This window comes from Acartia tonsa, chromosome 11 (genome assembly GCF_053477335.1).
Source record: "Acartia tonsa isolate MP-2025a chromosome 11, ASM5347733v1, whole genome shotgun sequence".
Taxonomy (NCBI): Eukaryota; Metazoa; Arthropoda; class Copepoda; order Calanoida; family Acartiidae; genus Acartia; species Acartia tonsa.
The window spans coordinates 46,432,715-46,458,009 of NC_137270.1; the positions used below are offsets into that span (position 1 = coordinate 46,432,715).

At 33.6% G+C, this 25,295-nt stretch overlaps 2 protein-coding genes across 2 annotated transcripts in view; both read right to left on the reverse strand.

Annotated features, from left to right (window-relative positions):
* Nucleotides 1–13,331: 13,331 nt before the first annotated feature.
* The window catches only part of LOC145332032 (uncharacterized), a 29,299-nt gene continuing 17,335 nt past the window's right edge, over nucleotides 13,332–25,295 (reverse strand). The window contains exons 10-15 of the mRNA XM_080176940.1: nucleotides 18,761–18,783; nucleotides 17,140–17,182; nucleotides 16,888–16,963; nucleotides 16,255–16,327; nucleotides 15,377–15,478; nucleotides 13,332–14,437 (exon numbers count right to left, since the gene is read on the reverse strand). Coding sequence (XP_080033066.1) covers nucleotides 14,344–14,437; nucleotides 15,377–15,478; nucleotides 16,255–16,327; nucleotides 16,888–16,963; nucleotides 17,140–17,182; nucleotides 18,761–18,783 — 411 coding nt within the window. The 3' untranslated portion in view covers nucleotides 13,332–14,343. The remainder of the gene's footprint in view (nucleotides 14,438–15,376; nucleotides 15,479–16,254; nucleotides 16,328–16,887; nucleotides 16,964–17,139; nucleotides 17,183–18,760; nucleotides 18,784–25,295) is intronic.
* Nucleotides 19,743–25,034, reverse strand: LOC145332734 (uncharacterized). The gene is made up of 9 exons (XM_080177778.1): nucleotides 24,901–25,034; nucleotides 24,178–24,332; nucleotides 23,088–23,665; nucleotides 22,792–22,848; nucleotides 22,314–22,354; nucleotides 21,841–21,980; nucleotides 21,377–21,460; nucleotides 20,647–20,983; nucleotides 19,743–19,825 (listed from the first exon to the last, which is right to left on the reverse strand). The coding sequence occupies exons 3-8, from the start codon at nucleotides 23,275–23,277 to the stop codon at nucleotides 20,980–20,982; spliced, it is 516 nt and encodes a 171-aa protein (XP_080033904.1). The 5' UTR covers nucleotides 23,278–23,665; nucleotides 24,178–24,332; nucleotides 24,901–25,034; the 3' UTR covers nucleotides 19,743–19,825; nucleotides 20,647–20,979.

Here is a 25,295-nt window from a genome sequence, read left to right on the forward strand (position 1 = left end):
GCGAATATTAAAATAAAAATCATAATAGTGTGTTATACAAGTGTTATTAGCACCCCATGAAATTATTTTCAATTTGTTTCATCAAAATTAAAATGTGGGCTGATAAAACAAAGAAACTATTGTTTTATATAACAAATCATGCAATTTTTTGATAAATTACTAATAGGCAATCAATCACAATAAATGCTTATTTGGCTCATATACCAAATCATGCAATTTTTTGATAAATTACATATAAGCAATCAATCACATTTATTGCTTATTTGGCTTATATACAAAATCATCCAATTTTTTGATAAATTACTTACAATCAATCAATTAAAATGATTGCTTATTTGGCTTATATACCAAATCATTCTATTTTTTGATAAATTACTTATAAGCAAACAACTACAATAAATGCTTATTTGGCTTTTGTACAAAATCATGCTATTTTTTCATAAATTACTTACAAGCAGTCAATCACAATAAATGCTTATTTGGCTTATATACAAAATCATCTAATTTTTTGATAAATTACTTACAAGCAATCAATCACAATAACTGCTTATTTGGCTTATATACCAAATCATGCAATTTATTGATAGATTACTTATAAGCAATCAATCACATTAAATGCTTATTTGGCTTATATACTAAATCATGTATTTTTTTGATATATTACTTATAAGCAATCAATCACAATAAATGCTTATTTGGCTTATATACCAAATCATACAATTTTTTGATAGATTACTTATAAGCAATCAATCACAATAAATGCTTATTTGGCTTATATACTAAATCATACAATTTTTTGATAAATTACTTACAAGCAATTAATGAAAATGATTGCTTATTTGGCTTATATACCAAATCATGCAATTTTTTGCTAAATTACTTATAAGTAATCAATCACAATAAATGCTTATTTGGCTTATATACCAAATCATGCAATTTTTTGATAGATTACTTACAAGCAATCAATGAAAATGATTGCTTATTTGGCTTATATACCAAATCATGCTATTTTTTCATAAATTACTTATAAGCAATCAATGAAAATGATTGCTTATTTGGCTTATATACCAAATCATACAATTTTTTGATAGATCACTTATAAGCAATCAATCACAATAAATGCTTATTTGGCTTATATACCAAATCATCCAATTTGTTGATAAATTACTTACAAGCAATCAATCACAATAAATGCTTATTTGGCTTATATACCAAATCATGCAATTTTTGGATAAATTACTTATAAGCAATCAATCACATTTGTTGCTTATTTGGCTTATATCAGCCAAATCTTCTCTTTTTTTCATAAACTGCTTACAGGAAGGAAGGGATTAATTATTACTCCTCCTTCTTTTTCTTCACTTCAACTTATATAAGCCACTTTTACTTTAAATGACTGAGTATTTATTTACTCCACCCTCTTTTATCTCACAAGTAAGACCAAATTGTTGTAGAATGCTGATATAAGTAAGCAATTAGTATTCTTTATGGCTTATCAGTAATTTACCACAAAAATGGCACAATGGCACATTTAAGTAAGCAAAAAAAAATGTTAATTGCTTACTTACACGTTTTGAGATTACTAGGGTACAGCTTCTGAAATGTACTTATTACACTATCTTTAAACTCCCCTTAACGCCCCTTGTGTAAAACCCCTATTTTAAGTATTTTTCACCATTATTTAAAAAAATAAATGTATACTTATTGCTTTTTAAAAGCGAAGCTTTTCTATAATTAGGGTCGGTCCGTCCGTACGTCCGTCCGTAACGGATAGCTTTTTTTTGTTAATTTAGGCATGTTAGAATTGTCCTATCGTTTTCAAATTTTGCATGGTGATTCCTTTAATAGTTAGGTACGATTTAGAAAGCGTAGCAACTCTATAATCATCACCAAAATGTCCATACGTCCATTTTAAACATGTTGATTTTTTTTACTTTTTTAACAACAAATTTTTATGTGATCAAATCATCAGATTGATCTGATTTTTGGTATATTGATTCCTGGGACAACAAAGTATAATATAATAAGCGAAGCAACTCTATATTCAAGTCCTAAAAATGTAAGTATGTCCATAATCATTATCCTGAATCAAGCAGTTTTTCAACAAATTTACTTACAATTTTGCTTTGACTCTTATACATTTATATTCAGTTCTGACACTATACAAGTGTTAATGTCCGTTTGTCCTACCGTTTCAGTGCTTCGCTTTTATGGATGTTGTCATCCTTGTTAAATAGAATTTCATCAAAATTTTCAAATATACACTCTCTATGTTTTTTTTGTTGTCATTTTTCGGGATTTCTGGTATTTGTAGTACAGGAGCCGTTGTTATATTTCCAAAAACTAGAGCTTAAATATTTAATGATAACATTTTTCTAATATTAACACAAGCCGCGCAATTTCTGTCAGATAGTTCCTGAACAGTATGAACCACAGTTTCAGTACATACACCAATAGAACCTGAATTGAAAGGTCTTTAAAAAATGAGAAAGACTTATAAGAGGTACAAAAACTATTATACATATTCGTATTTTTATATTTTTACCTCCGACCATTAAAGTTTAAAATTTCTTTTATAACTTTTAATTTACAACTTATCATGTCAGTATAGAAAATTATATTTTATTGATTAATTTCTGACAGGAAAAAGTAGGTTAATTAGCATCCATAAATAGCAAAACACAAAGAAATCATAGATAAGAATATGGATATTTTTTTGTAAAATGAGAAATAGATTTTTTGGAAAAATAATTATTCATGAAATAATATTTTGGGGAGGGTACCACGACCCTTCCAATTGAAATCGCCCCTAGAAAAAATCTCCCCCCACACAAAAATTTTTTTTTTTACTTTTTCTTATAAAATCTAAAATAAGAAATTGGGTTATCAAATTCGATTCCCATCTCCTCAAGTGCCCCTAGAGGCCTCTAGGGGGCATAGCCGATAGTATGTTTAATAGGGTGTCCCAAAAAGAAACTTTTTAGCACACTATTTTGTAAACCATTTCATAATGCATTACAAGACCACTATTACCTTTGAAAGACTTTTTGTTCAGCTTTATGTCAATTTTTTTACTTCTCCCCTTGTGGGGTTAAAAATTTAATGCACCATAACTATGGCTTCTAGAAAAGATCTTAAGGTGTAGAATCAGGAAGCAAAGTCCATTTCAAAATATCTCGCACCTAGACTGAGAAAATTTCAAAAAACTTTTAAAAATAGTAAATTCCCCAAAAAACTAAAACTAGTGGGTTCTCAAACTAGGAGTGAGATATTTTGAAACGGTCTTTGGTTCCTGATTATACTCTTCAATATCTTTTCTGGAAGCAACATGAAGCTATAGTTCTGATGCGATACAATTTAGAAAACCCATAAGGGGGGAACAGAAAAAATATAAATTTACATAAACCTAAAATAATGGACCTAGAACTTTATCTCTGGGTTCAATTGTCATTATGCTTGGTTTAGAAGTTGTGCTTGTCAATGTTAAAAAACATGGCTTTTCTGCAACACCGTAATGTTTAAATTAATTATGCTTCATAATGGTGGGAATGTTAATAAGAAGTTCATGTTGAATAGAAGCCAAGTAAATCACGTTTTCCACATTTATGTGTCTTAATGACGGAAGGACATATGGACATTTGGATGAATAGAAAAGCTTCACTACATAAAAATCACTATAATCTTAACTTCACTTTTTGTATTAAAAATAAACAGTGAGAAAATCTCAACAAAACTGGAAGACTTTCACCAAGAGTAGACTCTTACACACACAAACACACACACACAGACATACAAACACACACACACAGACACACACACACCCAGACAACATGGTTCATAGGCGAAGCTTTTTTTATAATTACATAAATCAAAGCTTTTCTATAATTAGAGTTTGCTATCAATTTCATATATACATGGAAATATTTGTTGTCAATTTAGCTTGCTATTAAGGACCCCATTTGTTGATTAGTTATTTCATCCAGTAATAGGTGAGGGGATGGGGTAAAGGGGGTTGGTTGATGGGGGGAGGGTTGTTAATTTAGCCAGCTCAGGGTATTAATTTATCAGCATACATGAAAATCTGGTGCAACATCACAGTAATTTTGGTTACCAATGTTATTTACAGTCCAATGTCCCCTCCCTCCCTAGATAGAGCTAGCAATCAATATTCTGTGATCTGTGTCTGTCTGTCTGTGTACCAAATAAAGTATTAATCTCTGAACTGGTTTATAATAAAGTAACAGGATCTTTGTCTGTATGTACCAAAGAATCTCGCAAACTGTTGAACGAATAAGGTTCTCCTTTACAGGGTATCTTCTCATAGGTCATGGGAAGGTTTACAACTATTTTGTGGGGAGGATACCACCACTCTCTCAAATATTTTCTTCAAAACTCCCACCTTAAGCCCCCCCCCCCAAAAAAAAATTGTGAAAACAACATTATCTTTATAGATCTCAAATAAAGAAACAAGTTGACAAATTCACTCCTCCCCTTCTCCCCCTCTTTCCCCCCTTCCCCCTCTGGGGACACCTGGGGACACCTTTCATACAGCTAAATATTGTATATTTTATACATAAAGTTTTTATATACTTTATGCTGTTTTTAAACATCAGGTGGTTTTGTAAAATTTACACAAGAAGAAAAAGTTATGAAAATAAGCTATGTGATAAACATAAGACTAGACACCATTGTTTTTCTCAAAAAATAAATTGTTAAAGTAAAGACAATTCAGATAAACATAAATAATTTAAATAATAAGAAACAGCTCTGAAAATAAACCCAAAATTTAAGACTAAGTTTAATATAAAGTGCAATGTTGACGAATTTAGCTTCTAAAATGCTGCTAAACGCTTATAACATTTGATTTTTAAATTATTGAACATGTATATGATCTATAGAATAGGCTAAATTTCTGACTGAATTTTTTATAATTGTAAATTTGACAAATCAAAACAAAAAACACTCGATGAATGAAGTAATTTTAACACAATTTAAAATGATTTTTTTTGTATATTTTGAATGTTGTCTGTAACCTAGTGTGTTTTTTCCATAACCTTTCCCAAGGTAGATATTTTTCTTCCAACTAGTTTTTAGGTCCATTCTATATATTTTGTCTGTCTGTTCAACTGACTGTCCATTATGATTATGGGAAGTGGGATTTACTTAGCTGCTATTAGATATAGACGTCTATATAATTTTTTCTTTCTTTTAAAGAAAACATATATTTTAATATTTATTTATGTGTTTCTTATGAATGTTGTCATCCTTGTTTCAATGTTTATAGTCTTTCTTACCAGGGAAGGAGGGGATTTTCATGGATTTGTTCATTAAGTTAAGTGTCAAAACGTTTGAACCATTTTTTTTAATCTATAGAAGGGATAATTATCATAGGGGAAGTACATAAATTTTTCAGCCAATGCCTTATCCCTTTATATCCCCTTTTTCTTAATCATAACCAATAACGTCCGTCCGTTAAAGCTATCTCTTTTCATTAATTTAAACAGGTTAGAATTGTCCTATCGATTTCAAACTTTGCATGCTGATTCCTATAACAGTTAGGCACGACTTAGAAAGCGCAGCAACTCTATAATCGTTACCAAGAAGCTGATTTTTAACTTTTTTGACAACAAATTTTTTAATGTTAATATGATTCTTTTCATCTGATCTTTTAATACTGATTCCTATTACAACAAGGTATAGTGTTGTAACGAAGCATCTCTATAAACAAGTCCTGAATACGTTAGTATGTTATTAAACAGTAACATGTATTTAATCAGTTTTGCATCAATTACTTATAATGTTTTATAGACATATGCATTAATATTCAGTTTATTCAGTTCTTACACACTACAAGTTTTAATGTTCGTTTGTCTTTCCATTTCAGAGCTTCGCTTTTATGGATGTTGTCATCCTTGCTCCATTGTTTCTCACTCTTCTTCAATGTTGTTTAATTGTAGTGGGACAGCTCTGAAACGGAGTAGATGCGCTCTGCTGACCAACTTGACTGCCATACCTAATTCACTGGAGCTTCGGCTCCTAGATGTAATCAAAACCAAAGAATGGAAACCTATCCCAACCCCTAGGCCAAGTAGCAGCTTACTCAACTCAACCTCATATTAGTTAGTTCCAAGTACAACTGCGGCCGCTGAGATTTATATCTTTATATTTCTAGTATAAAATTTACACAAAGATAAACATTTTCTGCAAAAAAATTGTTCTTCTAGCTTCAAAAATAAGAAAATTACAGTCATCTGAAAGTTAAAAAGGACCTAAAAACAAAGGTTGTTAAATAAAAGGGTGAAGGAAGTGAAAATCGACTTTGACTTACTTAAGGTCGGAAATATATTATCAAACAGGGGACTTGCACAATTTTTTTTAGCCCACTAGCTCTAATAGGAACTGAGATAATAGAGGATGGGGGGCGTTGAACGCGCCCCCCCCCCCTCCCCCAACCGATTAAGGTGCGGTAAGGGGCCCGACCGTAAGGGGTTAAATAAGTGAATCAGTCTGTTGGACCAAGGGTAGAAACTCAGCAGATAGACAGACAGACAGACAGGCAAAAAGAATTATCAAATTACAGTTTGACTATAAAAGACAATTCATTAAATAAAATCCAATAGAGAACCTGTGAATGATCAGACAGATGGAGGGATAGACAGACAGACGGACAGACAGACAGACGGACAGGTAGACTTTGTAACAGACATTTAGGCTATACTAGATGATTCATTGAAATCCGAAAGAGAGGCAGTTAGACAGATAGACTGACAAGTGGAGGGACAGACAGACAAAGGGGTAAACAGTTTAAAACAGTTTAGCTGCTATATGAATCATTAAAACCCACCATAAAAAAGAAATTTACATTAGTTTCATTTTTTTGATACTCAACGCCCCCCCCCCTCCCCAACTCAATGGGGTTTATTATTTCTTAAAACCAATAAGTGACTTCTGAGCATAATAAAATTGAATATACTTTTTATTTCATCAATTATCTTAAATAGAACGAAAGTTATAATCATTTTATTGTCTACAAGCAATATGCTTTGAGTAAAAATCAACCTAATTGTCAGTAAAAACGTCATATTTATGCATATTTACACAGTTAATAAATTTTGAAATTGTATTTTATTGTAATGAATAACTTAAGGGGGTTGTATGAATTATCAAAAACCTAATTTGGTTAAATTAGTCCAAGTAATGATTGATTTAGTACAGCACGTATGAATATGTTGTCAATTTCCTATCAGAGTCCCTGTGTCACACACCAAATAGCCTAGAACCTGCTAATGACTTTACTCCATAATTCCCTAAACAACATGGAGTCATCAATCTGGCAGTTTACAAGACTTTACTGGACATACACTTAAAAAGTTGAATTATTATTTTCATACAAAAATCTCAGTGTTTTGTACGTTTTAATGAAAATATGAACTGTACAAAAACGGGCTCACTTGTCATCAATAAACTATTTCTTGCAATAAATATTTAGTTATAAAACATAATAAGAAAACCCAACGAATTATGTCTAAAACATGAATTGATATATTATTACATGGATGTTGCACTAGACTCTCATGTACTCTGATAAAGTGATGCTTGCAGCTAGCTAAGATAACGATTACCCCCTTCCAACACTCGTCTAATGGATGATGGAACTGACCAATAACAGAGATCCAGATTAGCATCCTAAATTGACGACAAATTTTCATCCACCAATATATCCATATATGTATATCCTAAATCCATTAACATGAACTTTTTTTGTAAAAGAAGGCGTCTTAACTTTTTTTTTATAGCTAGCCGGTTCTTTTAGAAAGTAGTAGATGTAAAATTTTTCATAGAATTCAGATATGCAATCGGTTTTTTTTGTAGACCTCTTATTTTTAAAGTAATTTAAGTTTTTTTAAAAAAAATTCAGTCAATTTTAAGGTACTAAAAGGCAACAAAAAAAAGGAAGAAAATGGCCATTATGTACAAAAATAGTAAGATCTTTAATTTGACACCTTACTTTTTGAATTTTGTCAGGTAATTATTGAAAAAATTGATTTTTTTAAACCCACAAGAATAAAAACTTTGAACTTAATCTTATAATTTCACAGGTAAAAAAAATATGGGTTCATATATACCTTTAGAATCAGAAAAATATTACGAATCCATTGTAAGCAAAATTGAAAAAAGTAAAAAAATAAAAAATAAAAAAATGGCCTATTATATTTTTTTGTTCAGGCAACACTTTCTTCATTCCCTCTTTACCCCCTCTTTATCGCCTTCCCATTTTTATTCTCAATTCAAGAAATAAGATGGTTGCTTAGAATGGATTTGTAATATTTTTCTCATTCTAACAGTATATATAACCCCTATTTCTTATGCCTGGAGAATGATTAAATTAAGTTCTAAGTTTTTATTCTCGTGGGTTTTAAAAAATCGATTTTTTCAATAATTACCTGACAGAATTGAAAAAGTAAGGTGTCAAATTAAAGATCTTACTATTTTTGTTCATAATTGCCATTTTCTTTCTTTTTTTGTTCCATTTTAGTACCTTAAAATTGACTTAATTTAAAAAAAAAATTACTTAGAAAATAAGAGGTCTACAAAAAAAACCGATTGCATATCTGAATTCTATGGAAAAATTTACATCTACTACTTACTAAAAGAACCGGCTAGCTATAAAAGAAAGTTAAGATGGCTTCTTTAGAAATTCTTTTTTTTGTAAAATGTAATAATATACCTATTCTAAACAAATTGATCATTCTATTTTTAAAATAAATCATACTTACACCAAACAGCGATTTTTTTGTTTGTTTTTGAACGAGACGAAATAAAACAAGGATGGCATCATCCATAAAAGAAAAGCTCTGAAATGGTAGGGAAAACGAACTGTAACACTTGCAGAGTTTCAGAACTGAATAATCAGAATATAAATGTACAAAAGTCGAAACTAAATTTGTTGAAAAACTGCTTAAACACAGGATAATGTTAAGGACATGCTTACATTTTTAGGACTTGATCAGTATCACAGAGATGCTTTGCTTATAACGCAATTTTGTGTTCCATCACTTGGGATGTAAATCAATTTATTGCTCATTGTCTTATCCCTTTATTTCCTGCGCTTTATCTTCAATAATGGTGACGAACATTTGCTTTAAAAGAGAAGCTTTTTTATTAAAATCTTCTAGTGTAATAATTTAATTGTCCTTAGGTGTTTCATTTAGCTTTACATATTATTGACAATAACAATAATATCGATAAGTTGCGCGGCTTTGATGAAAATTAAACTGAAAATAAAAAGGGCTGATTCACAAAACATTATATTCTAAGATATTTTTAACATTATTATAATTGGACAGAAATACACAAATTTTAGATTATCTGTTCCACTAAAACCTCCATAGTTGGCTCATTATTTACGAAAAAAACATTTTTCTGCATGAGGTATCAGATTTTGATAAAAACTTCCAGTCCCCTTCATTTGGTCATAAAACTAAGGGCTGGGTGATTTTTAACCTTTTTAATCTATTTAAAGTCCGATTTTTCGCGCATTTTCTCACTGTGGTGTTTTCACAATGAAAAAAAGGCATTTTTTCATGATTTTCAAGTTTAAAATTTTTACATTAATTTTCAACTTACATACATGTTTTTTATATCAAATTAATCCCCCAGATGGGTACAATATAGAATTTGTCTTTAAAAGTATTTCAGAGTGATCTTGATAAATCAATGCCTTCTTACCAAAAATGCCCGTTAAAACCTCAAGAACGGTAAAAAAGGTCAAAATTCCGCCTTTGGCGGTGAATAACGGCAAAACGGTTCGCCGGAGGCGGTTGATGTTTAAATAACAAATGATGTGCCTCGAAAAGTTGTGCAAAAATGAAGAAATAGGCTCTGGCCCTAAAACGACTCCTTCCCCTCAAAAAGGGGCAAAAACCACCATTTTTTTAAAACATGCACAGGGTGTCCCAAAAGTGTGCAAATTTGTAAAATAGGCAAATATTATTGTTATTAGTCAAAATCTGTATCTATATGATAGTTTTAGGTAACTTAAAAAAACAAAAAAAATTCTAAAAAACAAAAAAAAAATTCTCATTTTTTTGAAAATACAGGGTGTCCAAAAAATATAAAAATTGTAATCTGGTCAGAAAACACTTTGGCCTAACATACTTAGATACTTTGTATGCTAATTTGAAAAAAATAATCAATTTGGACCAATTTTTAGCTCTACAGACGCAAAAATAACTTTTGCAGGGTGTTTCAAAAATTTTTCAGGTGTCCAAATTTGGAGTTACCACGCCAAATTTACTTCATGTGTGTTGTAAAATGGATGATATTCACTCTCAAGGCAAGAAATGGACAAAATTCGTTTCCTGACAGTGTCAAAAGTTTTAAAAACCTGTTTTGACATTTTTCTTGGGACACCCTGTAATTCATGATTTTTGTGATTTTAAAGACAAATTCTATATTGTACCCATCTGGGAGATTAATTTGATATAAAAAACATGTATGTAAGTTGAAAATTAATGTAAAAATTTTAAACTTGAAAATCATGAAAAAATGCCTTTTTTTCATTGTGAAAACACCACAGTGAGAAAATGCGCGAAAAATCGGACTTTAAATAGATTAAAAAGGTTAAAAATCACCCAGCCCTTAGTTTTATGACCAAATGAAGGGGACTGGAAGTTTTTATCAAAATCTGAGACCTCATGCAGAAAAATGTTTTTTTCGTAAATAATGAGCCAGTTTCTTTCATGAAATAATGAAGACATCTATAATACACAGTAGATTGATGTCTGTCTGTCTGTCCATCCATCCGTCCGACCGTCTGAAGCTTAAGATCTCGTTAACCACTGAACCAATCGGATTCTACTCTTCAGGGAATATACCTACTGGCCCTGTGGTGGTTTTAGGCTATTTTCTTGGGGAGTGGGACACCCCCAACCCCCCAAAAAACAAATATTTTTTTTTGCAGAATATTTTCTTGGTCCTTTTTTGTTGTTGTTGAAGATTTCCCTGGTCCTTTTACGAATTTCGCCTTAATTTTTGTTTATCACCTCTTGAGGCAAAGCCCCTAGAGGCTAGGGGCAAAGCCGCTAGTAATCTATAAACTATCGATCCACTCCTTTATTTTATACTAGTTTCTTCGCCCCTAACCTCTTGGAAAGGTGGAGAAGTTTAAGAGAATAGCATAAAACCACCCCAGACCTATATAAAGCATCCATGAAAAGTACACTTTGTTTTCCTTAACCCGGCTTAATCAGCCAGGTGGCTGAAAAAAACAGAAAATCATAGTGTGTAGTATCACTTCCGCTGGAAATTATCAGTTTTCACATCCATAATCTTATTATATAAAGTAAGTTTTTTTATCTGCAACAAAGGATCTCGCTAACTAATAAACCGATACGTTCTCCTTTACAGTGAGGTTTCTTTTAAATCCTAATAATATCCTATTTTATTTTTATAGATAATTCTGGGTTTGTTTTATATTTAGGTTACTTTTCTTCCATATCCTGTGAAAAGTGTTTAATGCTCTTTCGCCTTCACAGTATTTCTCTGATTAATAAACAATAGATTTATTTTCCTAAAGGGTCGATCAATCAAAATAATCAATATGATTTAAAAGGAATTATTAGCAGACGAAGATTTTTGTTTGTGTCACTTATAATTCAATAGTACTATCAAAGCTTTGTTCTAAAATGTCTTTTCATATGAATTAATGAAAAAATAACTACCCCTTTGTTCCTTAAAGCAGAAAGAGAGGGGACACTGAGTTGTTAATTACACTAGTACCCAAAGTTTTATAATAAAGTTCCTTATTCGTTGGATTAACAACATTGGGGACTTTAAAGAATGTTAATTAGTTGAATATTGGAACATTTCAACCACAAATTTTAATCTATGAGGAATAATTATGTGTATCATCATTGGGGATTTATCGGTCATTGTCTGTGTTACTATAGGTTCAATTACTGGATTGATTATCTATACATGCTATATTATTTAATAACCTCTTGAAAATATTTGCTTTTTTCAACAACAAAAAATGCGGGAATGAACGCACACCTTATCCGCTCTATTTGTCACTTTATAATCTCATTTTCTTTTGTGGTGGTGGTGTTGGTTTGTTGGTCTTTCCGTAATTAGAGATCTAAAGAGATAAGACAATTGCCGATAAATTGATGTACATCCCCAATGAGAATAATAGTTATTTCTCGCATCGTATTATAAACGGCTTTCCGCGGATATAGAATGTACAATTATAAGAATAAAACTAGTTTTTTTAGCCCTGAGGTGCCGAAGGGTCCTGTGAACATACAATGATTTAACCCTTGCCCCCTCTATTACTTATTTCAATTTTCTGAGTCCAAGACTTCAAATTGTCCTAAAAAGAGAGTAAAGAATAGTTATTTCTCGTATCGTATTATAAACGGCTTTCCGCGGATATAGAATGTACAGTTATAAGATTTAAACTAGTTTTTTTAGCCCCGAGGTGCCGGAGGCACCGGCTAAAAAAACTGGTTTTAATCTTATGATTGTACATTTCTATATTCGTAGAAAGCTGGATATAATACGATGCTAGACATAGTTTTTTCGTATGGATGAAATAAAATCATCACTTCTGTCGTTTACAATAAGTGGTTTAAATGTTTGGACAGTCAATTTAATAAACCAACTAATAAAAATTTAATAATAGTCCCCAAAGTTGTTAAGGCAACATATAAGAAAACTTTTTTATAAAACTTTGGGGACTAGTGTAGTGCATACTGGTCCGTACTGCACCTTTAAACATGGATCTAGGGATAGGAACAAGACCATCCAAGGTATTAGAGGTTGGGTAGAAATTAAAATGGTAAGCTAACATCCTTTCCTCTCAAAAATAATTCTTATATAAAAGTAACAGGATGCTTTGTGTGTGTGTGTGTGTGTGTCTAAAAGATCTCGCTTACTGCTAATTCGATGTGGATTTACTTCATAGTATTGCTTCTCGTTTGAGGAGGTTGCTATCACCCTTCCAAGAAAAATCGCCCCTAGAAAAAAAAACTACTCCCTTAAAAGTAAGCATAGCTTCTTTTTTTTTTAAACTAACATAAAAAGTGTGTAGATATGCTCTCTTTCACTACCCCACCCCTAATTACTGTTATCTGTACAAAGAATGTTCAACTGTTAATGCCTGTTCCGGATGTTTTGGTGGAACTCCCAATTGTGCACGACCTATGCAATGCTTTGATTATCTTAATTTAGATTCAGTCATCAGAAATGAAAAAAGCATTACTAGTTTAGATATTGCGTACTGTGATAAAGAAGGCCATAATCATAGTTCCATTGACTGGAGGGGTAATGGGAATTACAGAGTTGTGCCGCCAGCTGGAGTAAGATTATCAACAAAACCTCCAGGAAAAATGCACTGTGGTGCATATCATGCTGGGTGGTTAAAAGATGACAATAATGAATTGATTGAATTGAAAGTTGGCCAAGAATTGAAGTTGAAAGTTTGCATGAGCAGTCATGATGAAGTAGACACAACAAAATGTGACAACCCACTAGAAGCTGTTGTAACCAAGTGTCCAGGAGATTTCTTTGTATATTCCCTTAAGGATGTGCGCTACTGTCATGAAACGTACTGTGGTTCTATGGATCCTCTGTAGAGTGTAATTAGTATTTTACAAAATGGAATATTAACAGCCAATCAAACATTATATTTTAATTTTGATTTTTAAAACTTATTGATTTATTAGATAGATGATAGATGTATTTCAACATAAGCATACAAAATGATAATAATATTTCTTACACATATTTACATAATTTTATGCATAGTTTGGTACTTTCATAACCTGGGTTGGCCGTTGCAAAATCTGGAAGTACCGATTTAAGACAAACATATTCAAATGATGTTTTAATATTTCTAGCTACATAGAAACTTTAATCAGATAATTATATTGGATATATACATAAAACATATAAATAGGTTTGTTATTAGTAACATAATATATTTTGTTTTTAAATTTAAAAATTATTCTTTAAAAATAAATATCATTCAGTCTATGCTCTTGACTTATTAGTAACATCATTATTTAATTTTCTGTGTTTTAAAAATATATTTTTACTTTTTTGATTTTATTAATAAAAGATGAATAGCATTTAAAGTGGTACAGAAAGCAGACCAGCGCATAAACCAGTAATTAGACTGGATGGAATCACCCCAAAAATTAAAGTTTTATCCTATTATATAAAGTAATAAGTTTCTTTTGCTTGTCTTGCATACCGCTGAACCAATTGAATGCTCTATTTTGGTGTTTCTTTACATAGGTCCCAGGATGTTTATAGTCTATCTATATTTAGATATAAGACTTAGGATGGTTTTAGGCTATTTCTTTGCTCTATCCCTGACTCTACTTGAATCTTGACAGGTATAAACAGTGAATAGTTTTTCTCTCGGATTAATCTAAAAAAATAAAAATATGAAATTATTAATTTTGTATTTTTCCTCAATGTCATTGGTACGTCTGTTCATTACACTAGTCTTATAATAACATTTTCTTATTCGTTGGCTTAACAACTTTAGGGATTATTATTGGATTTTGATTGGTTGATTTATTAAGTTGAGTGTTCAAATATTTCAACCACTGACTCAAATCTATAGAAGGGGTAATTTTGTGTGTAGTTTCCTATTGAAGCCTAAAACCTCCATCTAAGCCCTATCCCATCTGAGCCCTATCCCAACAAAGCCTAAACCCACAATACCTTGCCCCTGCGGGTCTATACTATATCCTTTATAACCTAACTTAAACTGTGGAAAGTTAAACACTTATATAAGAAAAACTACACGACTCTTATTTATAATATAATTCGGAAAAGACTCTTTGATGGAAACCACCATTAATTTTGTTCTAAAACTCTAGTTTAGCTTTTCTATAATTCGAGTATGTTCGTATGACTGAAATTACGACGTAACTTATTTCTTCTTTACTTTTATATAGCATTTGACAGTAATAAATGCAGGGGGATAGGATATATCTGGCTTTAAATTACATTTGTTTTGTACCCAAAGTTTTTTATTCGATAGCTCTAAAACTTTGGGTAGGTTTGTTAAATTTTAATTGGTTGGTCAAAACAACAAGTGTCCAAACTTTTCAACAAATAATTTTAATCTCCAGTTTTGTTTTTCACCATTGGGTATGTATTTCAATTTACCGTCCATTGATATCTAAATCGATGTCCTCATTCCATCCACCCTTTAAATATATCAAATCTCCTGCAGTCTTTATGATTACCAGTCACCAATTAATGAGGTCTATATTAGCACCCTAAATTGACAAAATATTTTCTCCTGTCAATATATCCGCTTATTCTATATCCATTGTCCTTCTATCTATTCATTTACCTTTCTCCCAGAGAAGTCCATCTGTTATTTTTGTTTCTTGAATCAAAAACTTCCACCGTTTGGCCGTTAGGTGGCTCTCCACTCACAGCATATATAAAGTTACTAAAAAAATAATTAAGTTAATAATTGAAGGTTTTTGAAAGGAGGCTTTTCTATAAATAGGGTTCATATGTCTGTATGTAAAACAATAAGCCCTTATTGTTAATTTGAGCATGTTAGAATTTCCGTATCGATTTCAAACTTGGATTGATGATTCCTGAAAAAGTAAGATTTAGAACGCGTAGCAACTCTATAATGATTACAAGAATTTCAATTTAGTATAATTATCCTGTTCATCTGATTATTTTCATAGCGAATCCTGGGACAATAAAGTACAATGTTATAAGCGAATCAACTCTTTATTAAAAGCCTCTAGGGGGAAGCCATGTTATGTCAGGAAAATAGCCCAGAACCACCCAAAGCTTCCCTTAAAATGCATCAAATTTGGACCATTATCTTTTTAGATAATTAGCTTCAGTAAAAAGATATCAGAACCTTAAAAAAAGGATATAAAGGCACTAATAACCCTACTATTTTAAACAAATAACTAATTAATTTTAGCTTTTGGCAATGCATTATCAGAGATTTGAACTCCTAACCTCCTCGACGACGCTGGAGTCAAGTTTTTATTTATTTATTACTAGCGGCTACGCCCCTAGAAGCCTCTAGGGTTTCAAAAGAGTTTTTAAAAAAATAATTTTGGGGTGAGGGGGGTGAATTAAACCTTCCCAGGACCTATTGGAAGCTTCACTTTAAAGGAGAACAATATCAATTCAGCAGTAAGCGAGATCCTTTGGGACAGACAAAAAACGCTTACTACTTTATATAATAGGATATACCTGTCTTGAAATAATCCAAGCCTGCTACCACGCACTTGATTCATAGAAGCTAGAGGCTCCCAATTTCTGCCACCTAAAGTCAACAAAAATGTTTAATGATTTTTCCTACTGCATAAGACTTACAACTTGTCTTCGTGGAAGATATTTTTTTTCTATGGCCATTTTCTCTAGAGAGGATGGTAATACCCTCCCCCAAATATTTATAAACCTTCCCAGGACCTATGTGAAGCCACATTGTAAAGGAGAACCATTTTGGTTGAGCAGTTAACGGGATTGTTCAGTACACAAACACAGACACACTGACAAAGATCCTTTTACTTTATCATTAACTAGCGGCTACGCCCCTAGGAGCCTCTAGGGGCACTTAAGTTAGGAGGTGGAAAAGTCGACCTCATCCAACGTAAAATTCAAAAGAGTTTCAAAAGAATAAAAAAAATATTTTTTGGGGTAGAGGGAGGTGAAGACACCCTCCCAAAAATAGTTTAAAACCTTCCCAGGATCTATACGAAGCTTCACTGTAAAGGAGAACAATGTCGATTAAGCGGTCAGCGAGATCCTTTGGGACAGACAAAAAACGCTTACTACTTTATATAATAGGATATCATTAATGATTGTCTTATCTGAACTTCTTACCTGAGCCAAGAGTTATGAATTCAACAGATTTGAGGAAGAAACTTTGTGGGTTGTAACCGCCAGCCACAATCAGTACCTTGTAGTAGTAAACATTTGTAATATTCTGGATTTACTTATATTGGATCATGCAAGTATTTGGAAAGCAGGGAATAATAAGTATATAAGCTGCCATATGCACATAATATTACTGTTCTTTTCCATAAAGGGCCGATTGAGCAAACGAAATTATGTGTTTAACAAAAATGTTTTTACCTCTTTACCGCCTAAGGTAACCACTGCACATCCATGATTTCTTCTGCAATAAAAAAAAATATTTTAAAGATATTTCACCTAATCCAATAAAATTTCCTAGATTACCATAGGGGGGGTTAGGGTCTCTTATTCTTATACTTGTCGTTGCGCCCTTAGCATCTAGGAGCTCTGAATTTAAAGGGGTAGGGAGATCCTAAAACTATACAAGACCTATGTAAAGCTTTCATCAGTGGGCAGTTATCTAAATCTTAAGCAAGAAACCTTACACCTTTATATAATAGGATAGATGTATAAACAAGACCCCCTGCAAATTATAGGGGTAAATATGAATATACCCACTTAGGTATCTTACCCCTACGTCTTCTTTAATAACCCCCTAAAACAGCCAAGGAGAGTGTCAAGTTAAAAACGTCCTACTACGACAAACGTCCTAATGCGACAAACATCCTAATCCGACAAATCTCCTAAACGACAAATGTTCTAAGCGACAAACCTCCTACACGACAAACCTCCTAATGCAACATCTCTTAAGTAAAACCTCCTAAAACTTTTTCCAGTGATATCACATTTATTAAATGTGAGGTAAGTTTTGTTTTTTTAATGCAAGGTTGTATCGGTTTTGAAACCATGCTGTTGGGTAGCCAACACCGACTTTGGGAAAACTGTCGGATTTTTAAATTTCACCCTGTGGACAAAGTTATTCAAGAAAAAAAATCCGGTTTTGAATTTTGTCCCTGTGTGTTTTATCGCCATATTGGATTGGATTTTTACATTGTTTCACTGTTAGTACATAATTTTTGGAAGATTTTTTGTTTAAAATTTGGAAGATTTAAAAATTAAAATTTTTTAGGAGGTTTTACATAAGATATGTTGCATTAGAAGGTTTGTCACATTAGGACGTTTGTCGCTTTAGGAGGTTTGTCCTTTAGGACGTTTGTCGCTTTAGGAGGTTTGTCCCTTTATGAGTTTTAGGACGTTTGTCGCATTAGGACGTTTGTCCCTTTAGGAGGTTTGTCGGTGTACCGTTAAATCTATGGTGAATGAAACAAAAAGTTTGCACGCTACGCGCATCAATTTACTAATAAAAAGGACACTTGTTTGACTTTTAACTATGTTGACTATGTAGGGGGGAGTATTTGAATGGTACCCCCCTGACAATAAATTAACACCTCCCATGTTGTATGTATTACAAACCCGTCCAAAAATCATTCTCTACAAATCTAAAATGCTATCTTTATTCTCTTAATAAATGTATTAGTATAGATGTATGTATAACCCAAGTGGTAAGTACCTTTTTCGTCTCCCAGCAAACTACTTTCTGCTCTTCGACTTGGCCGTGTTTATTTTTATGATGCCGTTTGCTTATATTCAAAGAAAGTTGGCACAGGGTCCCCACCTTGTTGATAGAGTTACATAAAGCCAGGTATAAGGTATAACCAACAAGCAAAATAAATCTAAAATAATGTTTGGGGGCAAATGGAGAGGTCGTCAATTTTACTATGTGTTGCCCCCCCCAACGACAGCTGAAAAACACATATAGGTTTCTTGATTTTTTTTCCGAATTTATTTCGTTATTAACTTTAATATTTTATGGATATGTATCATTCTATTAATTGATTACCTTCTTTCAATCATGTTGGGTCCCTAAAAAAAGAGTTTTTTCAATAATTACTCAACAGAATTCAAAAAGTAAGGTGTTGTCATATATTTATGTTGTGATGTCATATATTTAAGTTTGCAGACCATATGTTAATTGTTACTCTTAATTGCTCTTTAATTGCTCTCAGAAAGAATAAAGAGAAAATATATTTAAGTCAGTTGATATTGAGAGTCCTAACACAGAACATTATCTGGTTTGGGTTCGAGTCTTTATTAAGACCAATACAGCTATTTACAGACATCCTACTACTTTAGATAGTTTGCATAGGCAGATATTCTACCCCTTCAAAGTGCATAGTTAATTAATACATCGTATTAATTAAACAGACAGTCATCCTGTTGTTTGGTGTCCTGATATACAGACAGACATCCTGCTACTTCAGAACTATCCAGCTTTAAATAATCAGTAGTTTTGACTTATTAACATATTTAATCATTTCTAAATATAGTATCAATATATAATCTTATTTACTCAAAAACTGCATTTAATCCGATATAATAAATACTTGAAAATCTGTTTGCATTTTGAATTGAACATTAAGTCTACTCTATCATTAGCTTATGCTGTTTGTCTATATCACATTTGGCGCAGTCTTATTGTGCTACGTGTTATTTAGACCTGCTGCTGAGTTAAGGGTGGGGGAAGTGGTGTTTAATTTGAAGTCACTCACTTTTTGAGATATTTTTTTATCTCGGATTTTTCACAGTTTTGTTTTAATTTTTATATTTCTAACTTGATTTATATTTCAGGTTTCTGTGGAATTTCATTCTTTAACTCTTTTGATCTAAATTTCACGGCGGATCTAGTTCCAGTGCTCGGATATGGCTGATGGAGAAAAAGGAGAGCGGGGTAAAACTGAAGGCAAGCGTGGACGGCCGCCTAAACGTCCTCGGGAGAATGACAGTCAGGATGATGATGGAACTCCCGAACATTGGGAGGAGGAGGATGCTGCGGCTGAGGATGCTGGTGCAGGTGCCAATGCGAATGTGGAGTTGGCGTTGGGCGAGGTGGAGAATGACGTTGTGCCTGAAAGCATAAAAAAATATGTTAGGGCAATGTTGCAGGAGCATACGACTGTCAAAGATCAGGTGGATAAGTTAACGGCGGCGAATAAACGGCTGGAGAATAAGGTGAAAGAGTTTAAGAACTCTGATGAGCATAAGAAGTTAGGTTATGATGTTGATTTGGCTACTATTAAGAAAAAGGTGGCGCAATTGCCAGTGGATGGGGATATTAGCGGTTTTTTGTATGAGACAAGTATGGGGGCTAGTGTATCTGCAGTCAAGGCGACGGGGGATGATTCGTTTAATACATCTTTCATTAATCGTTTGAGTGTGGAGGCTAAATTGGATTCTACAAATTTTGAGGCTAAAAGAGGGAAAAGTGCTCCTGGACATTTGAAGTTTTCGCAGATTGAGTTTTTAGGTCCTGTTGGGAATGGAAATTGGATGAATGTTCGTGAGAGTTGTCTGACCGAATATGAAAATCAATTGTTGGATATATTTCCTTTAATTGAGGAAAGGGCTGAAGTGCTTAAGGCCTATAAAAAGGTGGCCGGCGGTAGTGTAAGCCAACAGACTGTAGAGGAGCAGTTTAAGGAGTTTTGTCTTGTAAGAGGAGTCAAGTGGGATAGTGATTTTGTGCGGGATGCTCCATTTTGGGATGGAAATATTGATTTTGAGGATTATTTCTTATCCTTATGGAGGGTTGCTAGGTTCGCAAAGTTGGAGGATCCTATGCTTTTCAAGGACATCCTGTACAATAGGATTTTTGAGTGCAAAGGGAAAAAGATGGGGAGGTTGATTACGCCGGAGGCTAATGCTTCCTTAAGTGCTTTAGGTTATTACCTGTTGATAAGAAGGTTGGTGATACCCTTTGCTGATACAGAGTCGGCTACCGAATTCTTTTACGCCCTGAAACAAAAGAGTGGTCAGAATGTGGATGTGTTTTTCAATGCTAAATTGCGTCTGTTTAGGCTTATGCATCCTGGTCAAATTTCTAGACAATCTTGGCGTGATTTCTATAATAATGTGGCTAAGAATTTGCTGTTTTCTGATTTAGCTAGAGATATGGCTAATTTCATTGAATCTATGCATTACCTGGAAGATTACAGTGCTTTCTTGACTTATTTGATTCGCAGAGGTCAGCATTATGTAAGCTGGGCTCGTTCTGGACACGTATCACCTGAAAATGTAACGTCCTGTTATTCTCAGGCTATGGAAGGGTTGAGGCTAGAGGATTCTAGGGAGGTGAAAGCTAGGCCTGTAATCAGTGAAGTGCATGTATCTGATATGGAGGGCAGGACTGAGATTGGCGATAATAATGCGTGGATTGAAGGGGATGATGATATTCCTTGGGATCAGGTTGAGAACGTGATTGGGGCTCTGAATTCGAAGGCTAAAACTATGATTTGTTGGTATTGTGGGAAAAAAGGTCATGTAGTGGCTAGTTGCTGGCAGAAGAGAGATGGTAAGCCGCCAGCTCCTGATTCTCGCATAGGAAAGACCAAAGCTAAGTTTTTCTCAGCCGGTAGCGAAAAGAAAGAGGGTCCTGGAGTGCCTAATAATAGGGTAATACCTGAGCAGTTTCTGAAGAAGACAGTCAATCAGGTGGGGCCTGTTGTGGATAGGTGGGGCAATCAGGTGGGGCCTGTTGTGGATTCTGAAAAGAGCAGAGATGAGAAACAGTATGAGGCTATGATTGCTGACATAGCCAGAAACAATTTCCAGCAATATCCTATGTAATGGATATGATTGATTTGATGTATAAATCTCATTCTAGGATGAAATTTATAGATCGTTCTTTTATTCATATTCATTATATAGGCTATAGTACTGTAAATAGTTAATTTTGCTGTCTTGTATTTACATTATTGCTTTCAACTTTATAAAGCATTACTGTCTTGTTTATTCGTCAGTCAAGGTGTGATCGTGTTAATGAAAACATTATATATATATATTTATATATATATATATATATCTACTATATATTATTTTTTGATAAGTACCTATGCAAGGTTGAATACTTCGAGAGGTACTTACCTGTATAAAAAAAAAAACTTGGAGTGTAGCTGTGTGATGCTGGTAGTTTGGGAGATGTACAGGATTTCATAAATTGAACAGTATGTTGGCGGCTGGTGACAGATGAGGGGCTGACTGCTGTGTAGTGGAATGATGTATATCTAAAATATATGGATATATTAATTATAATGACTAGTGTTTTCAAGAGATTGTGAAGTTTTTGAAGATAACGAAAATGCCTATTTGTGCGGATTTAGAATTTCTTGTGCCTGGGGCTGATATTCCGGTGAAGGAGTTAGGAATTATTGATACAGGAAATAATTTTAATTCTTTGATATCTAGAGAAATTCTTGATAAACATGGAGTTGAGTTTTGTCCTGCTAAATTATCAGCATATTCAGTAGATTTAAAGAAAGTTAATATTATTGGATATGTTGAGTTGAAATTTAGATTTGCTGGAACTCAAGCTGTGTTTACGGAGATATTTTATGTACCTGAGGTGACGAGTAGGTTGGTAAATCTTGGATCTGATTTCCTGAAAAAGAATAAAATTAATATTTGTTTGGATGAAGATAAGTTTGAATTTTGTGGGGAATCTGTTCCTATTAATTCCTGTTTACAGAAACAGGTGGTGGCAGAGATACAGAAAATTCCTATTTTGTCCGGACGAATGAATTCTGAAATTCCATCTAAACCTACCTTGCCAGGGATAAAGGAGGGGGGTGGGTTTGGAGAGTTATATTCAACGAAGTATAATGTGAAGTTGCTGGATAAAACTATTTTTTATCCTGGAGGATCTACCGCTGTGGTGCATGTGACTGGATTAAAGAATGATGGGCTTTGGTACGTGTCCCCTAATTCTTCTAAGATGACAAGTGGCAATGGGATTATGATTATTGAGGGGGTGTATCAGCCACGGAAAGATGGGTCCTGTGTGGTTAATGTGGTTAATGCGTCAATAAAACCTATTACCTTGCTGAGAAATGTGAAGATGGGGCATTGTTTCATCATGGATAATCAAGATGTTACCTGTAATAAAACAATTAATGAATTGGATAAGCCAGAAAAGTTGTCGGGGCAAAAAATGCATGAACGGGTACAGTTTATTATTCAAAAGTTGAAGTTAGATGAAAACCAGATGATTAAGGAAAATCCAGAATTGAAACCCAGGATTATTAAAATTTGTTTGGAAAATTTTGATATCTTTTCAATGAATGATTCAGATATTGGTGATTGTAGATTAATGACATATAATATAGAATTGTTACCTGGAGCTAAACCTGTGAAGGCCAGAAATATTCCTTTGAATCCAGAGTACGACGCTAAATTGAAGGAACAGTTGACCAAATGGCTGGATGCTGGCATTATTGAGGAGGGTTTCTCGGATTGGTCCAGTCCTATCTTTGCTGTGAAAAAGAAGGCTGCACCTGGAGCAGAGGCTAAGTTGAGGTTTGTCATCGACTTCCGCAACCTCAACAACGTGACTAAGCGGGTGGCGTGGCCGCTGCCACTGATCTCGGATAATCTGACGAAGCTGGGTTCTGGCAAGGTGTTCAGTACTCTTGATTTGACAGCGGCCTACCATTCGATGACTATGGATGAAGACTCTAAACCGTTGACAGCTTTTAGTGCAGCAAACAGGATGTATTTGTTTAACAGGTTGCCATTTGGGTTGTGTAATGCACCCAGCCTGTTCTGTGCTCTGATGGATAAGGTGCTGTCTATCTTGCCAGGTATGTATGGATTCTGTATCAGCTACTTGGACGATCTGATAGTGTTTTCATCAAGTCCAGAGGAACATGTAGAGCATCTGCAGGCACTGTTTCAAGTTCTTCGGCAGGTCAACCTGAAATTAAATTAAGTTTGTGGAATCGAGAATACGAAGTTGTATTACATGTTTGAAAAAGGCTGGAAGTAATCCTAAACATGTTTCACCTATAACTCATTCTGTTCAAAGTAGTGAAGTTTTTGCTAATATGTCCGTAGATCTGGTTGGACCTTGGACTCCATGTTATCATCAGGGACAGACGGTTAAATTTGTCCTAATCATGGTTTGTCTATTTTCTAGATATGTTTTTACATGTCCGTTGGTTGATGCTAAAACTGAAACAACTGTAAAGGCTATATTGGAAAATTTTGTACCTACCTATGGTTTATTTAGAGCTTTGAGATCGGATAGAGGTACAAATTTTACAAGCAATGTGTTTAAAGGCGTGATGAAAGGATTGGGGGTGGATACTGTCCTAATTCCCCCCAGGAATCCAAATTCGAATCCTGTAGAGAGGCAAAATCAAAGTTTGTATGCTGCTTTGAAAGTAGATGAAAATCATGGAACAAAGGACTGGGCTAAAAAATTACCTTTGGCTACGTTAGTGATTAACTGTTCCAAGAGTACTAGAACTGGATATTCTCCATTTTTTCTGGTTTTTGGTCGGCAGCCACGTATTCCTCTCGATTTCCTATCACCAGTTCCGTCTGCTGAATCTTCATCCTCGCGGTCGTATTTGGAATTTCTGAAAAATATGGAGGATGTAATTAAGAGAATTTCTACAAAATCCAAGTTATATTTAGAGGTTCAAAATAAACACAGAGTACAGAGGGAAGCATTAAGAGTTACAGATGTTTGTTATGCTTTCTTTAATATTGTAAAAACTGACGTGTCCAAGAAATTACAGTCTTTCTATGGAGGGCCTTTTATTGTGGTTAAGAAATTTTCGGATGCATTGTATGAGTTGGCACCTTTTGGGAATAATCCCATCAAGAAAAATCAGGTTGTAGCTAGGGATAAAATTCGAAAAATTCATGCTCGAACGGAAGTTCTGGGGGAGGAGGTTAATTTTAACGTTTTTCCTTTACCTGAAATTTGTCCGTCCGATGAGATATTTTTGGAGGTTGACAATATGCCTGTAGAGAAAGAAACTGTAGAGGAGAGAGAGAGTGAAGATGTTGTGTATTTGTCATCTGAAAATGATGGTTTTGAGTTGGCAGAGGAAAGACAGAGTGACGAGATTCAGGAGAAGGAGAGTGAGGTTGAGGTTGATAATGACAGAGTTTCAGAGAATGAGAATAGAGAAATTATACCTGTAGGTGAAGGAGTAGAGGTGGGAGTGACAGATGAATCTGTGGTGCCTGCTCCTGTAGCTGAGGGTAATTTTGACGAGGTTGAGCTTCCATCGGAACAATCGTTTTTGACTACGGCGCCGCCACAATCTTCACCTGAAAAATTAGTTACAATTAAGAAAAGTGGATCACGGGTGGCGAAATATTTATGGGACACTGGGAGGAGGTTAAGATCTCAGGTAGGGGGTCCTGTGGTACATGTTCAGATAGGAACTCGAGGACGGAGAAAGTAGGGAAAGGAGAGCTGATAATAATTATTTTTGAAAAAAAAAAATTATTAAAATACATATAAATATTTTAAAAAAATATATTATAATAAGAGTTCATGAATTGTTATTTGATTATTTTAATAACAA

Coding starts and splice junctions, on each gene's coding strand:
- LOC145332734 (XM_080177778.1), bottom strand. CDS start 23,277: ATGACAAACCTCAACTTAGCCTCTGCTCCAGGTGCAGCCTTCTTTTTC. Junction 22,355..22,791: donor TCTTCACATTTCTCAGCAAG/GTAATAGGTTTT, acceptor ATTCTTTTTCAG/GAAATCAGATCCAAGATTTA. Junction 21,981..22,313: donor CAACCTACTCGTCACCTCAG/GTACATAAAATA, acceptor CATATATTTTAG/ATATACATCATTCCACTACA.